The following is a 13827-nucleotide window of genomic DNA, read 5'->3' as shown; positions in this document are numbered from 1 at the left end:
CCTGAGTAGGGAGGGCTCCATGCTGACAGCAAAGCCTGCTTTGGATTCTCTCTCTCCTCTCTCTCTCTCTCTCCCTCTCCCTCTCTCTGCCTCTCCTCACTGCCCACACACACACTCTCTCTCTCAAAGTAAAGAAACGCTTTTTAAAAATAAAATAAATAAAATGTCCTTATCCTGTTAATATGCAGTACAGCTCTGACAAACTTCAGGTTTCCCATATGTGTTGATCTGTTTCTGAGCTTTCTATTCTATTATTTCTAGGCCCAAATCATACTTTCTTTATTGTTGTAACTGTACAAGGAATCTTGATCACTGGAAGGAAAAGCTCCCATTCTTCAAGAGTGTGTTGGCTAATCTAGGCTCTCTGCTCTTCCATATAAATTTTAGAATCAGCTTTTCAAATTCCAGGTTGAGATTTTGATTGCAATTACATTAAATATGTAGATCAATTTGGGGGAAAATTGACATCTTTATGAAGTCTTTGCTATCCAAGAACATGATTATATGTCTCCATTTATATAGGTCTTCTTTAATGTTTTCAATTAGATTTTGTATTTCCTACATAAGATTTGTTAGATTAGTATTTTCATTTTGCAGGGACATAAGCTGTATTTTTTATTGTTAATGAAATGCTCTTGACCTTTATAGTGATCTTTTATCTAGAAACCTTGTTATGTTCTTATTATTTTAAATAAGGAATTCCTTTTTCAGGGGCTCTTGACTGGCTCCATCTATTAGAGCATGCAGCTCTTGATCTCTCAGGGTGTTGAGTTCAAGCCCCATGTTGGGCGTGGAGCCTACTCAAAGAAAACAAAAAAAGGAATTGCTTTTTCACATTGTACCATTGAGTATGATGTTTACCATAGGTTTGCTGTAAATACTCTTTTTCTGGTTTAAGAAAATTGTTGAATTTAATGGAATTTTTTTTACTATATCTTTTATTTCTAAAGTTTTATTTTGAGAGAGAGTAAGCACAAGTAGGGGAGTGGCAGAGAAAGAGGGAGAGAGAGAGAGAGAGAGAGAGAGAGAGAGAGAGAGAGAATCCCAAGCAGGCTCCGTGCTGTCAGCACACAGCCCAACGTGGGGCTCAAACTTGTGAACTGTGAGATCATGACTTTAGCAGAAATCAAGAGCCGGACACTTAACTGACTGAGCCACCCAGGTGCCTCTGCTATATTTAGATGATCATATCTAAATACGCTTTCTTAATTTAGTAATGTGGTAAATTTTATAGAGATTTTTCTCCTTTCTTGACTTTTTTTGGATTAACTAAGTAGTTCTGCTTTTCTTATGTTAGTTTATTATTCTTTTAGTTCTCTAAAGATTACAACCTGCATCCTTGACTTTGTAAAGACTACTCTTAATTAGTACCTTTACCACTTCATAGATGATACAAGGACCTTAGAACACTTTTATTCCCTTCCTGACTATGTAATACTGCTGTGAAGTATAATAGTTCTATATATAGTCTGACTGCTGCAAGACTTTGTTTCTGTTTTATACAATCAACATTACGATGAATATTTATTTAGCAGACCCTTTCACTCCTTTATTTCTGTGCTTCTGCTTAGGAGGGTCATTTTCCTTCCTAAAGAATTAAAGCAAAAGCCCAAAGAACTCTGCTCAGTATTTATTTTAATGCAATATTTATCTTAAAATGTATTGTCCCCCTTTTTTTGAATAGTATTTTTGCTAAGAATTGTAGGTTGGTATTGATCTTCTTTCAGTACTTTTTGTCTCTGATTTTGTTGTGGTTCCCAGCCTTTCTATTAGTCATCTATCAGTCTTCCTGCTACTCCTTTGAAGAATCCTTTGTTTTCTCCTGTCTGCCTTTAAGATTTTCTCCTTATGTTGGGAGTTTTATCAGTTTTACTGTGACACCTAGGTGTGGTTTTCTTTGTGGTCTGTCCAGCTTGGTATTTATAGGGTTTCTTGAATCTTCGGCTTTCAAAACTTGCATTGGTTTCGGAAAAGTCTTGACCATTATTTCCTCAAATTTCTGTTTCATTTTATTTCTTCTGTCCTGTGAGTGCCAGTTACACATCCATTAGACTGCCATGTTTTAGGTTTCTTCATTCTCTTTTCTGTATTTTCCATTTTCCTCCTCAGGGCCTCAGTCTGGATACTTCCTGCTGGATTATAGTTTAGCTGTAACGAATCTATTAAACCCACCTATTTGCAGTCCTAATTTCAGTTACTGTATTTCTTAATTCTAGAATTTCCATTTGATTCTTTGTGATAGGTTCTGGTTCTCTGCCAAAGTTCTTCATCTTGTCACATATTTCCTTGGACACATTTAGTTATTGAAAAGCCCTTGTCCAATAACTCCAGTATGTACATCCCCTGGAGGTCTTTTTCTTTTTTCTGTTTTCTCTTTTGGTATGCATTTGGTCCTTTCTCTGCTATGGGGTGGTAATTTTTATTCAGTGCCAGAAACTGTATATGAAAACAACTTGGCTCAGGATGATTTTCTGTTCTTCCAGAAAGGATTTACTTTTGCTTCTTGAAGGCAGAGTAGGGCCAAACCAACTTAACCCAGTTGAACTGTTTCAGAGCTAGGTGTTTTGAGACAGTCTATTTCTACTTATCCCCATTCTAGTGTGCACTCTCCAGGGAATCCCAGAGAGAGCCTGTGGTATGTTCAAGCCACTCCTTCTTGGCAAACCCTGAACTCCAGTTTTTGTCTCTCTTACACCTTAAGATTGCTGGAAGCATTGTGTACTAGCTTCATGCACCTTCCTTGACCTCAGGTCTTGTCTGCCTTGGTAGTTCTAAATTCCAACTTAGATCTTCCTATCCTCATGAAACTGCTTCAGGCTCTGCTCAGCTTCTCAGCCTCATAACCTCCACTTTCTGCTTGGCTTCTTGGCTTCTTAGCTTCTCAGCTTCATGCTGCTTATAAATTGGGAGATGCCTTAGGGTGCAAGCAGTATTTTGATGCCAGAGTTGCCTGAATATTGTTTCCCTTCTCACTGGGGGCGATCTTAACCTCTCGGATTATGGTTGCTTTGGTAATTTTTTAAAGCCTTGAGATTTTCTGGGTTTTGTTTTTTGTTTTTTGTATTTTACGTCGTTTTTTTTCACTTGTTCTTGGTGGGAGGGTTCAGTTTGTCTGCTACTAACTGGTTTTTCATGGCCAGAATCAGAAGTCATTAGAATTTTCTAATGTTGGGTCAGTCTGTATTACCGGAATAAACTAAGCTGAATAATGATATATTATCATTTTAGTACATTGTTGGACTTGATTTGTTAATATCTGACTTAATAATTTTGACTTTGTTCATGAAAAGTTGGCTGGTCATTTTCCTTTCTATGCTTGCCCTGTTTTAGTGCAAAGGTTATTTAGCTTCATAAAATAAGTTTTAGATATTTGTCTATTCATATGCTTTGTTTAAGAACAAAATTATCTTTTATTTCATTGTTTTGTAGAACTTTTTAAAAATATTTTTTCCGGGGGCCCCTGGCTGGGTCAGTTGGTAAAGTGTGCAACTCTTGATCTTGGGCTTGTGAGTTCAAGCCCCATGTTGGGGTTTAGAGATTACTTAAAAATAAAATCTTTTTTAAAAATATGTATCTTTTCTATTAGGTTATATTATATAGTTCCTTTTCCATTCCTGATCTTCTTATTTGTACCTATCTCCTTTTTATTTTGATCAATCTGGCAGGGTTTGCTCATTTTATTAAGCCTTTATTATATGTTAGCTTATTATTTTATTAAATTTCTCCTCTCTTTGGGTTCATTGTATTATTCCTTCATTAATGTCTTAAATTGGATATTTAACTCATTTTTTTCCCAGTCCTTTTAAAAAATCTGTTTTGAAGCCTACGGATTTCCCTTTAAGTACTACATTAGCCATATCTAACAAGTTAGGATATGTAATATTCCAACTTCCACTGCGATTTCTTTGACCAGTGGGTTACTTAGACATTTATGTTTTTGTTTTTTAAGTAAACTCAATGCTCATTGTGGGACTTGAACTCACAACCTCAACATCAAGGGTCACATGGTCCACCAACTGAGTCAGCCAGGTGTCCCTATTTTATTTGTTTGGAGAGAGAGAGAGAGAGAGAGGGAGGGAAGCAAGCAGGGGAGGTGCAGAGAGGGAGAGAGAGGATCCCAGGCAAGCTCCACACCAGTCAGTGCAGAGATCATGACCTGAGCCGAAACCGAGTCAAACGCTCAAATAACTGGGCCACCCACATGCCCCTTTTTGTTTGTCTTTAAACATGAGGTTTATATATCAGAACTTCATTCCTTTTTATGGCTAATATTCCATTGTACAAATATACCATAGTATCCATTCATCTACTTGGGTTGCTTCCACCTCTGACTACTGTGAATAATGCTGTGTGAATACTGGCATACAGGTATCTGTTTAAGGCTGTTTTCAGTTCTTTGGGGGTACATACCTACGAGTGGGATTTTTTAGTTATATGGTAATTCGATGTTTAACTTTCTGAGAAACAGCCAGACCACAGCAGCTGCGCTGGTTCACATTCCCACCAGCAATGCACAAGGGTTCCAGTCTCCCCACATCTTTGCCAACATTTGTTTTTTCGGGGTTTTGGTTTTTTGTTTTATAATCGTGGTATCTTATGGTTTTGGTTTGCAGTTCCCTAATAACTGATGATGTTGAGGATGCTACTGACCATTTGTGTATCTTTGGAGAAAGATACACTGTCTATTCAAGGCCTTGCTCCTTTTTAGTTGGATTACTTTTTTGTTGAGTTGTAGGAGTTCTTTATGTTGTCTGGATATTAGCCCTTTGTTAGATATGTAATTTGCAAGTAATTTGCCCATTCTTTGGGATGTCATCACACTTTCTTCATGGCATCCTTTGATGCATAAAAGTTTTTAGTTTTAGTGAAGCCAAATTTATCTTTTGTTGCCTGTGCTTTTGGTGTCTTAAACTACTTCCCAATCTAAGAGTCTTTTTATCTAAGAGTTTTATAGTTTAGCTCTTAGATTCATTCTTAAGGGTCCAACTTCATTCTTTTGCTTGTGGATAGTTCTCCCAGCACTCTGTGGAAGAGACTGTTCTTTCCCATCCACACTCATTCTGGAATGACAGAATTTCTGCACCCAGAAAAACTCAGTCAATAATTTTCCATTGTTATAGTCAAGAAATTTGCTGTTTAATTCATTTCTTTAGCAGAAAGATTCCTTTGGCTGCTTCCCCCCCCCCCCCCCCCCCCCCCGGTGTCTTCCATTTTACTATAAATGTGAATTTGCTTGGGATTCATTTGGCTTCCTGACTCTGTCAGGTGTCAGTAGCCATTTCTGGAAAATCCTAAATTACAATCTCTTTGAATGTGTCTTCTCTTCCATTCCGTCTGCTCCCTTCTGGCAGAGCTAACAGAAGTACCCTGTGGTCCTCATTCTTTTCCATGGCTCTTAGTCACTTTGTAAATAGTCTCTTCTTTTTCATATTTAGTTGCTTCTTTTATTTCTTAGAAAATGAGGTACCCAAGTGCAGTCTTATGGTTGGGAATTCTCCGGAGAATCTTTCCCTTTTATTCCTACTCTACTGTAGACCAAACGTCTCTACCACCTGCCTTGAGTGGGAGGTGGGAGTGGCTCAGTTTATTCCCAGCGGCTTAGCTATTCATTTAAAAAGACATCTTGTTTTGTCATCAAGCAGTTTGAGTGTTTCGCACCAGGAGCCTTTGGCTCCTGTTCCCTCTCCTAGTCCTGATTGGCTGGCAGCAGGGTTTATTCTTTGTGCTGCTTCCCAAGTGGTCCTTGTTTGTGTGATGGCCTGATTTTTCTCTTGCACTAGTCCAGACCTCAGGTTTTATCTCCTTCCATTGTCTTATATCTCTTTTCAGAGCACCTCCATCCCTGCCTTCAGCTACCGGTTTACATATCCATGGATAAATGTCAAGCTTTTCGTTTTCTAGCAAGAACTTTCTGGTGAATGTTCCTGTGCCATTTGCTGTTCCTATATCTGTTCAGCTCCTTTTAAGTTACTGCTTTCCTAATGAGGCAAAATTCTTCCATAATGAGCTCCTGTAAGTAGATCACCGTGGGAGAGGGACCACACCAGCAGGAGCTCCGAAGGCACAGGGATGGGTGCCATCTTCAGCCTTGTCTTCTCCCCTGGCAGTGACCGGACTGCTTACAGTGCAGAGCCCCCCACCCCTTGGTGCTGGACCAGGTTCGGGAAAGCTCTTGCCGCAGTCCATACCCCCTTTTTAAATTTCAAATAAGAGATTATTGGCTTCTCAAAACTGCCATCTTTATCTAGACTTGCAATCCTTACAGTCCTCCTCCTGGGGCTACTATCACAGGTGGGGCAGGCAGCCTACTTCACACCCAGTGCTGCAGAGTTCTGTCAGAGGAACGCTGGATTTCTGTTTGCTCTTTACTCTGTTTTGCATTGCAGTGATTCTGCGGGGGGTTGGGAAGTAGTGCTCTCTTTAGGCCACAGCTTTTTTTTTTTACTTTTTTTTTTTTTTTTTTTTTTAGTTTATTTTCAGAGACAGAGTGAGTAGGGGAGGGAGGGGAAAGAATCCCAAGCAGGCTCTGCACTGTCAGTAGAGAGCCCGGTGCGAGGCTCAAACTCACGAACCTGAGCTGAAATCATGAGTCAGACGCTCAACCAACTGAGCCATCCAGGCTCCCCTGTGCCACAACTTTAAAACTAGAAGTCACACTAAAAGACCAATCTTATGTTCCTGGGCTGAACACTTCCTGGTTAACTCTCCTGTTAAGATTCTATTTGCTTATATTTTATTCAAGACTTTTACCTTTATGTTCAGAACAAAAGCAGTCTATTTTTGGCATGTCCTGTCTGTTCTTAGGGCTCCTGAAATTAGCGGTGTCATTTCCTGTGTTTATTTACTCTCTGGAACAGTCTGAATATATAACACCAGGATTATCTGTTCCTTGAAGGTTTTGTAAAATGACACCTGTAAAACTGCATAGTTTAGCTTGGTTCGTTTTTCTGGGAAGACTTTTAACTTACTCAGTTTTTTAAAAACAGCTTTGGTGTAATAAGATTTTCTGTTTCTTGATTCTGTGATAATTCATGTTTTCCTGGAAATTTTTTCCCTTTAAACTCAGTTTTCAAATTTATTGCCATAAAATATCCTTAGGAACTAGGGGATGGGGTTCGCTTTATCTGTATTGCTTGCATTTTTTTGCCATGAGAGCTTCATGTGTGAATAAAATGAAGATGGCATTCACCAAATGATGACTGATATCCTAAGGTGGTGGGGAGGGGAATAAAAGCAACAACCCTGATCCTGCCTTCTACCCCAGCAACCCCTGTGCTCTGCTCAGTCTTTCTCCACCTTCTCTTTCTCAGTTTTAGGGAAAGTCCTTAGTGCTGTGGGCAGTGCCCAGCTACTGATGTCCCAGAAATTCCAGCAGTTCCGGGGCCTCTGTGAGCAAAACCTGGTGAGTGTGGTTCTTCCTCCTCCACTGCAGGGCTGCCAGCCACCGGCTGCCCGCCAGCTGTCCAGCTGGATTAGCCCCCCCTCCTCCTCCACCCCCAAGCCTCTCACCTCCTCCCTAATACGGAGAAGGTGCTGGTGACAAGTGTCCGTGCCCAGAACAAGGGAAGGGCCAGGGATGGTCCTTCCAAATTTCTACTACTTCTTGAAATAGAAAAGTGAACCCTCTGTGAAAAGAGCCACATGAAACTTAAAAATCTCTTAGCATTGATTTATTTATATTAAACATCCTCTAAGAAGATGGGTAAGAACTAAAGACATACCACCACGAGGCTTGGTGGTTTGCTTTTTCTTTCAATCTTATCTCTCAGGAGGGTAGCTTTTCCTGTGGAAGCCTCTCCAGACGGCCAGGGGTGGTGTGCTCCTAGGGCTGGAGGACAGTGGCGAGTGTTTGTCTCCGGACCTGCAAGGGTTTGGGGCTTACTTGGCTGGGGCAATCACCATGAGGAATATGTCCCCAGAGAACCCCGCGGATTCTGTAATCATACCCACCTGGCAGTGATCCTGACTTCTCCCTGCCTCACTGTAAGACCAGGGCCAGGAACTTCTTCTTTTACAGAACAGTTTTCTGCCTGGCATACATTGGGAACATGGAGGCCTCAGTCCCATGTATGTGCCGGGCCTGCTCTCATGATGGGACTCTTTCTCTCAAAGATCTGCACCATCAGATCTGGCAGTGAGCAGGAAATGGCTTCCTTCCCTCATATAGATACTGACCCTGAGAACAGCAGAGCACGACTAGGCCTCAAGAGACCCTAACCAGGGCTGGCAAGGGTGGGGTACTTGGGGTGGGGTGCAGGACAGGCCTCTGCCTCGTTTGCCCCACTGATCCCCATCTCCCCCACAGAACCCTGAAGCCAACCCGCGTCCAACAGCCCAGGACCTGGCAGGGTTCTGGGACCTGCTACAGCTGTCCATCGAGGACATCAGCATGAAGTTTGATGAACTCTACCACCTCAAGGCCAACAGCTGGCAGCTGGTGGAAACCCCCGAGAAGAGGAAGGTGAGCATGGAGCAGTGCGGAGGGGAAGTCCAGGGACAAATTCCTGGTCGGCAATAACGCTGCCCACATCGGTCAGTGCTGCTTGGCTCCCTTCTCCGTGTGTCGTCTTTGAGCTGGGGGCTCACGTCCATCAGTGCGCGGGGTCCATGCTCGGCTCTCGTCCAGCATGCCGCTCGCTCTGTGTAGTGGAAGCCGCCCCCTGAAGCATGCCATCCCACCCTGCATGTTAAGAAATGGGGCTCCTAAGAGACATGTGCCACAGCCCAGAGCGCTAGCATAGATGTGGCTGTTGGAACTTTGGAGGCAGAAAAACAGTCCTCCTGGGGCCAGCCTCTTTCCGGAGGTACAGGCTTCCTTCTGTAAAACTGTGGCACCCAGTGACCCCTGTGGTTATTGGACTGTGGCCCTTGTGAGTTCTGATCCCTAGAAAAGCATGTGAAATGTGGCCTGGGAGTCAGAGGCTCTAAACTTAAAGCCCATCTCCAGCCATGTGACTCAGGCTGTCAATGGTTCAATGCAAGGGTGGGAACAGGTGATCTCTCCATCCCTTCCTGCCAGAACACTCACTGTAGGATTCTAAGCTTGCTTTCTGCTCCTATGCCTTGTGCTATTCCCACTATCATCGCTTCTTGTGGCTTTCTGATTCCAAATGTGTGTTGCTTGTGCCCGATGTGGGGAGGCTGGGGTGGAGACTCCAACTGCCGGCAATATAGCGGGTGGTAGCGCCACACAAAAGGTGCACCTTTATTTTATTTTTCTTCCCTCCTCACTGTCTCACTAAAGGAAGAGAAGAAACCACCCCCTCCAGTCCCAAAGAAGCCAGCTAAATCCAAGCCGGCAGTGAGCCGTGACAAGGCCTCCGATGCCGGGGACAAGCAGCGTCAGGAGGCCCGCAAGAGACTCCTGGCAGCCAAGCGGGCAGCTTCTGTGCGGCAGAACTCAGCCACAGAGAGTGCGGACAGCATCGAGATTTACGTCCCTGAGGCCCAGACCCGACTCTGAGACCAGGAAGCGGGAAGCAAACAATTTTAAGTCATTAAAAAAACAAAAACAAAAAACACAAACTAAATGTGAATGGAACACAATTTTCTCAACCTTTAGGATGGTTATTTTGTCCAGAGACCCTGAGCCAACTTTCAAATTGACACATACAAGGGCTCACGATTTGGCTTTTTTGGGTCCCTTCCAGCTTTAGGTTTATGAAGACTTCATACAAAAGAAAGTCAACAAAAATACGAAACTATAAAACGTTTTTCCCCCTCTTGCTGGCCGCGGTGGACTAGGTAGACGGACCTCGGCAACTCCTGGCCCAGCCTCCGGACTGCGGTCTTTTTACTTGTTCTATCTAACGGGGACTCGCACTAGCTTGTTTACAAGACGAGGACAGTCCGAGGACAGCCTGGGGCCCCTGCCATGTCCTTCCTTCTCCTCCAGCCACCCTGCTCTGACCTTGCAGTTTTCATTCTTACGTTTTTCTCTTTTCCCTTCAGAGCCCACACAGGGGTCACCGTCCTAGCTGTTGGCTTGCTGGTTCTCAGCCCTGTTTGTGGTTGAGAGCCCAGAGGACAGAGGTGGATACGCACCCCTGCCCAAGTGCTCACACACACTCACGTGCACACGCAGGTACAGGCTCCCCACAGCAGAAGCAGCCAGCCCCAGGCAAGGGGACAGGGGTCCTCGCCTCTCCGAGAAGGGGAGGAGGGTTGAAGTCTTTGGGGAAAAAATGAGATAAAAGCCACAGTTATCACACTCCAGACTCCCGCCTTTTTCTTCTCACCAACCCCCTCTTCCTTCAGTAAAATGTTTGATTCAGAGTGACTTGCAGGGGACGCTCGAGAGAGGAACCCCATTTTCCAGGGGCTGTCTGTCCCTGGCCAAGCCTGTGTACAGTACCTGAGGGGCGGGCGGCTGCGTCTGTACGTATGTGTACATATGCACATAGACCTTAGAGTGTATATTTAACAAACGCCCCTCTGCTCACCCATGCCCACCAGCGCCGCCGCTGGCTCTCGGGGCACCTGGCAGGAGGCGGGTGTGTGAATAGCATATATTTTTACATGTACTATATCTAGGTGTGTGTACAAGTGTGTGTAAAAATATATACCTTGTGTGTAAGCGGCCTTTTTTTGGTCTCCCACCTGCCCCCTGCCGTGGGCCCATCTGCCCAGCCTCTTGAGTTTTCTGGGGTTTTGTTTTTTGTTTTTTTGTTTTTTTTACCCCAATATTCCTTCTCTCTCCCTGCCCCCCAGCCCCACTCCCAGGGTGTCATGAGCCCTGAGCTGCAATGGCCTGGGCCTGCAGGGTTGGGGGCAGGCAGGGCGAGGGGGAGGCCCAGCCCTCAGCGAGCTCAGTGCACGAGGAGGGCTGCTCTCTACCATGGAGACAGAGCTGGCATTAGAGACGTCCTCGTGTCTGGCACTTGCTGCAGGGGCCCCGGGTGAACTGAGGGCCTGCTCTGGGGCCCCATTCCAGCTTGGCCGCCGTCTGTGCAAGTCACTTGACCTCTGTGTGCCTCAACTTCCTCCTCTGTAAAATGGGGACAGTCCCTGCCCCTCCCTACCTCACAGGCATGTTGTGAGAATAAATGAGGTAACGTGTACCAAGGGCTCATGGTGTTCTTGCAGCGGGATGGGCCAGGTTGGGGTGAGGTGGGTGAAGTGGACTCCCGAAGAGACTGAGCCAGGCCCCCTTCCACATGGCAACTCTCAGAGACAGGCGGACCTGAGCGTAAACCGGAATTCCAGCTCTAGCACAACCCAGGTCATGGCCCTGGGCAAGAGAACAGCTCTCCATTCCCTCACCTGAAAAATGCACAGCATCTACTTTAACCTGCTTCCTGTAAGAAACAAGTACTTTAACTCATAGTTTCTACGTGAGAGCCACGATAGGCTGCCCTCACCCACAACACAGTCCCAGCTTGGCTTGCATAGCTCCCAGGACGGGGTGCGTGGCACCCCCAGCCGCTACCTCCCCCTGACAGTTAAAGGCACTGATCGCACTTCCTGAGCACCTGCTCTCCCAGGCCAGGGCCTGGCAGTCAGTCACAGAATTCATGCTCTAGTTGGGGAGAGCAAGACACTGAACAAATCCCATGTGAGTTCAAGTCTCCAACAGGTGGCAGAAAAGCAAGGCCAGGAGGCTGTGGGAAGCTGTGACAGAGCCACCAAACTGTCTGGGCAGGAGCACTCTGATAGAGCCCAGGAGGACAGTGGCTATTCACTTGCTTTGGGGGATGTCGAACCTGGGGAAAGTGCCTTCTGGGCAGAAGAACGTTCACCACCAACGCCCAGTGGTAAGAACATGCCTTTTAGGAAGTTCTTGGGCCAAGCTGAGCTTCAGACACCTGGCCTCCTCACTTGGCCCCACCCAGCTAAGAGGCAGTGACCCCTGGCTCTGGATGCACAGAACTGCCCTCCCAGGAGCTTTGTTCAGGCTGCCTCTGTGGGGCCCCTCCAGAACTCATCCCACCCTGTGGGCCAGACCCCTGCACTCAGAGCAGCATGCCCTCATCTCTGGATCCTGTTAGTGGTGGCTGAGCACCTGCTGACTGTGGGTGGCTCTCATGACGTCCTGGGGCTGGAGCCTCCCTGGCCCTACACTGTTCTGAGACCTGGCTGGGGGGTGACTAGAAGGGTAAGTGAAGAGGTTTCAGGTTGCCCTGGGCACTGAGTCAGACATTCAGAGGTGAGCGAACACAAGAGGTGGCCAGGCTGGACTTGAGGGCCACTGTCCAGCTAGCAGCCCAGCTCTACTCCTGACAGGCCTGAGAAGACGAGCATGGACCTTTACCCTCAGGGCCTGAGTGTTTCTGCTACAGCAGGGGAGAGGCCTTAAGGGTTGGATCAGGGTCTCTGGCAGGGATCCTGCACTCCCTATAGCAGAGCACAGCGAGAGGGAAGCACCTGGGGTGCAGAATATGGGCCTCCACTCCCAGCCCTGCTGTCACCACAGTGGGGGAACCCCCAACCAGTTGGAAGAATTATATAACAAACACCTAGTCAACTTTTGCCGTATTTGCATCATCCCTCACAGGTACATACAAACATCCCCCCCTCTCCCCTGGAGCCGTTTGAAAGTAAGTTGCATACACCATACTTTACCCCCAAACACGCCAGGCAACTCCTGAGAATAAGGACATTCCTGCACGACCACAAAATACCATCGTTACTCTCTAACTTAACAAAGGAGTGGTCCACGTGCACCCCTCCTTACCCAGGAGACGGCGCAGGGCCCAGACATTAATACCAAAGCACAGCCACACTCCAAATGCCCCAATAATGTCGTCTATGCCTCTTCCTTTGTACCCACCCAGGATCCACTTAAGGATCATTCACTGCTTTCAGTTATCATGACTCTTAAGTCAGAAGAATCTGAATCAGAAATAGTTTCCCTACTTTTTTGTTTTTCACGACACTGACGTCTTTTACATGTCCAAGTAACTTGCAGATTGTTGCATGATCTGAATTTATATGTTCTCATGACTGGGTTCAGATTAAACGGTCTGAACAAGAATATGGCTACGATGATATCCCATTCTCTGTGCTTCCATCACAGAATCATCTGTCACTTTAGGGAAAGACCAACAGCAGCTTCCCAGAGAAGCAGGGAATGAATCCTCAGCCTCTGCATTTCCAAAGCCCCGTCCTTGAGGGAACAGAACGGATCAAGGGACTGCAGACTGTGGGATGGTGCTGGGGAAGACTCAGAGGGAGCAGGGAGCCTGTGCACCGACTCTGGGTCCCTGAGAACCACACTTAGGGCCACAGATCCCCTTCCGGACTCCCTACTCTGCCAGGGTCGTGAGTTCCCAAGCCTTGTGTATTCCCTACCAATGGCCTGAGAGCAGAAGGGAATGCCCAGCTGCAGCCTGGGGCAGCACTGGGTTCAGAGGTCTTATGGCCAGGACAGCAGGACAAAGCCATTGCCACCAGTGGCCTGCCAGCCAGGAACCATGTGGACACCAGCACAGGTAAGTGCTGGTGAGGATCCTCAGACCAATTGAGAAACATTCCTACAACCATCACCAGAATGGAGTTTCTAAGAGAAATGTAGAATGAAGTTGTGTCTCCTGAGCTTCGGAACCTGCCTGATCTGAAAACTCACTGTGGCTCCTACTGCCCCCCCTTAAGGCAGCCAGAGGACCTTTATAAAAATCCTGCCTCCACTAGCTCCAGAAGTCACCCTCTCTGCTCAGAAGCCTTTGCAGCCTGCCCAGTGCCAGCAGGAGAAAATCCAGCCTCTTCGCCTTGGCCTCAGAGGCCCCTGCCCCCCTTTCCAGCTGCACCTCCCATGAGATCCCATCCTGAGCTCTGTCCTCCAGCCTCACCTCAGGCCTTTCAGGAAGAGCCATGGCTCCCCACAAATGC

At 46.1% G+C, this 13827-nt stretch overlaps 1 protein-coding gene and 1 long non-coding RNA gene across 20 annotated transcripts in view; one reads left to right on the top strand and one right to left on the bottom strand.

Annotated features, from left to right (window-relative positions):
* DLGAP4 (DLG associated protein 4) overlaps window positions 1–11060 on the top strand; it is a 199590-nt gene extending 188530 nt beyond the window's left edge. For 17 of the 19 annotated variants that reach the window (XM_045444702.1, XM_045444704.1, XM_045444700.1 and 14 more), the window contains 3 exons: window positions 7311–7402; window positions 8306–8461; window positions 9245–11060. In XM_045444702.1, the coding sequence (XP_045300658.1) occupies window positions 7311–7402; window positions 8306–8461; window positions 9245–9463 (467 nt within the window). In that variant the 3' untranslated portion in view covers window positions 9464–11060. Of the gene's footprint in view, window positions 1–7310; window positions 7403–8305; window positions 8533–9233 lie in introns of all 19 variants that reach the window. The other 2 variants (XM_045444705.1, XM_045444708.1) reach the window with 2 other exon arrangements.
* LOC123580267 lies at window positions 7656–8312 on the bottom strand. Its single transcript, XR_006703214.1, has 2 exons — window positions 7951–8312; window positions 7656–7861 (listed from the first exon to the last, which is right to left on the bottom strand). It is a non-coding gene; the product is annotated as an uncharacterized LOC123580267 (long non-coding RNA).
* Window positions 11061–13827: the final 2767 nt, after the last annotated feature.

Source organism: Leopardus geoffroyi, chromosome A3 (genome assembly GCF_018350155.1).
Source record: "Leopardus geoffroyi isolate Oge1 chromosome A3, O.geoffroyi_Oge1_pat1.0, whole genome shotgun sequence".
Lineage (NCBI taxonomy): Eukaryota > Metazoa > Chordata > Mammalia > Carnivora > Felidae > Leopardus > Leopardus geoffroyi.
The sequence above is the reverse complement of the archived record's forward strand: the minus strand, read 5'-3'. Positions and strand labels throughout refer to the sequence as shown.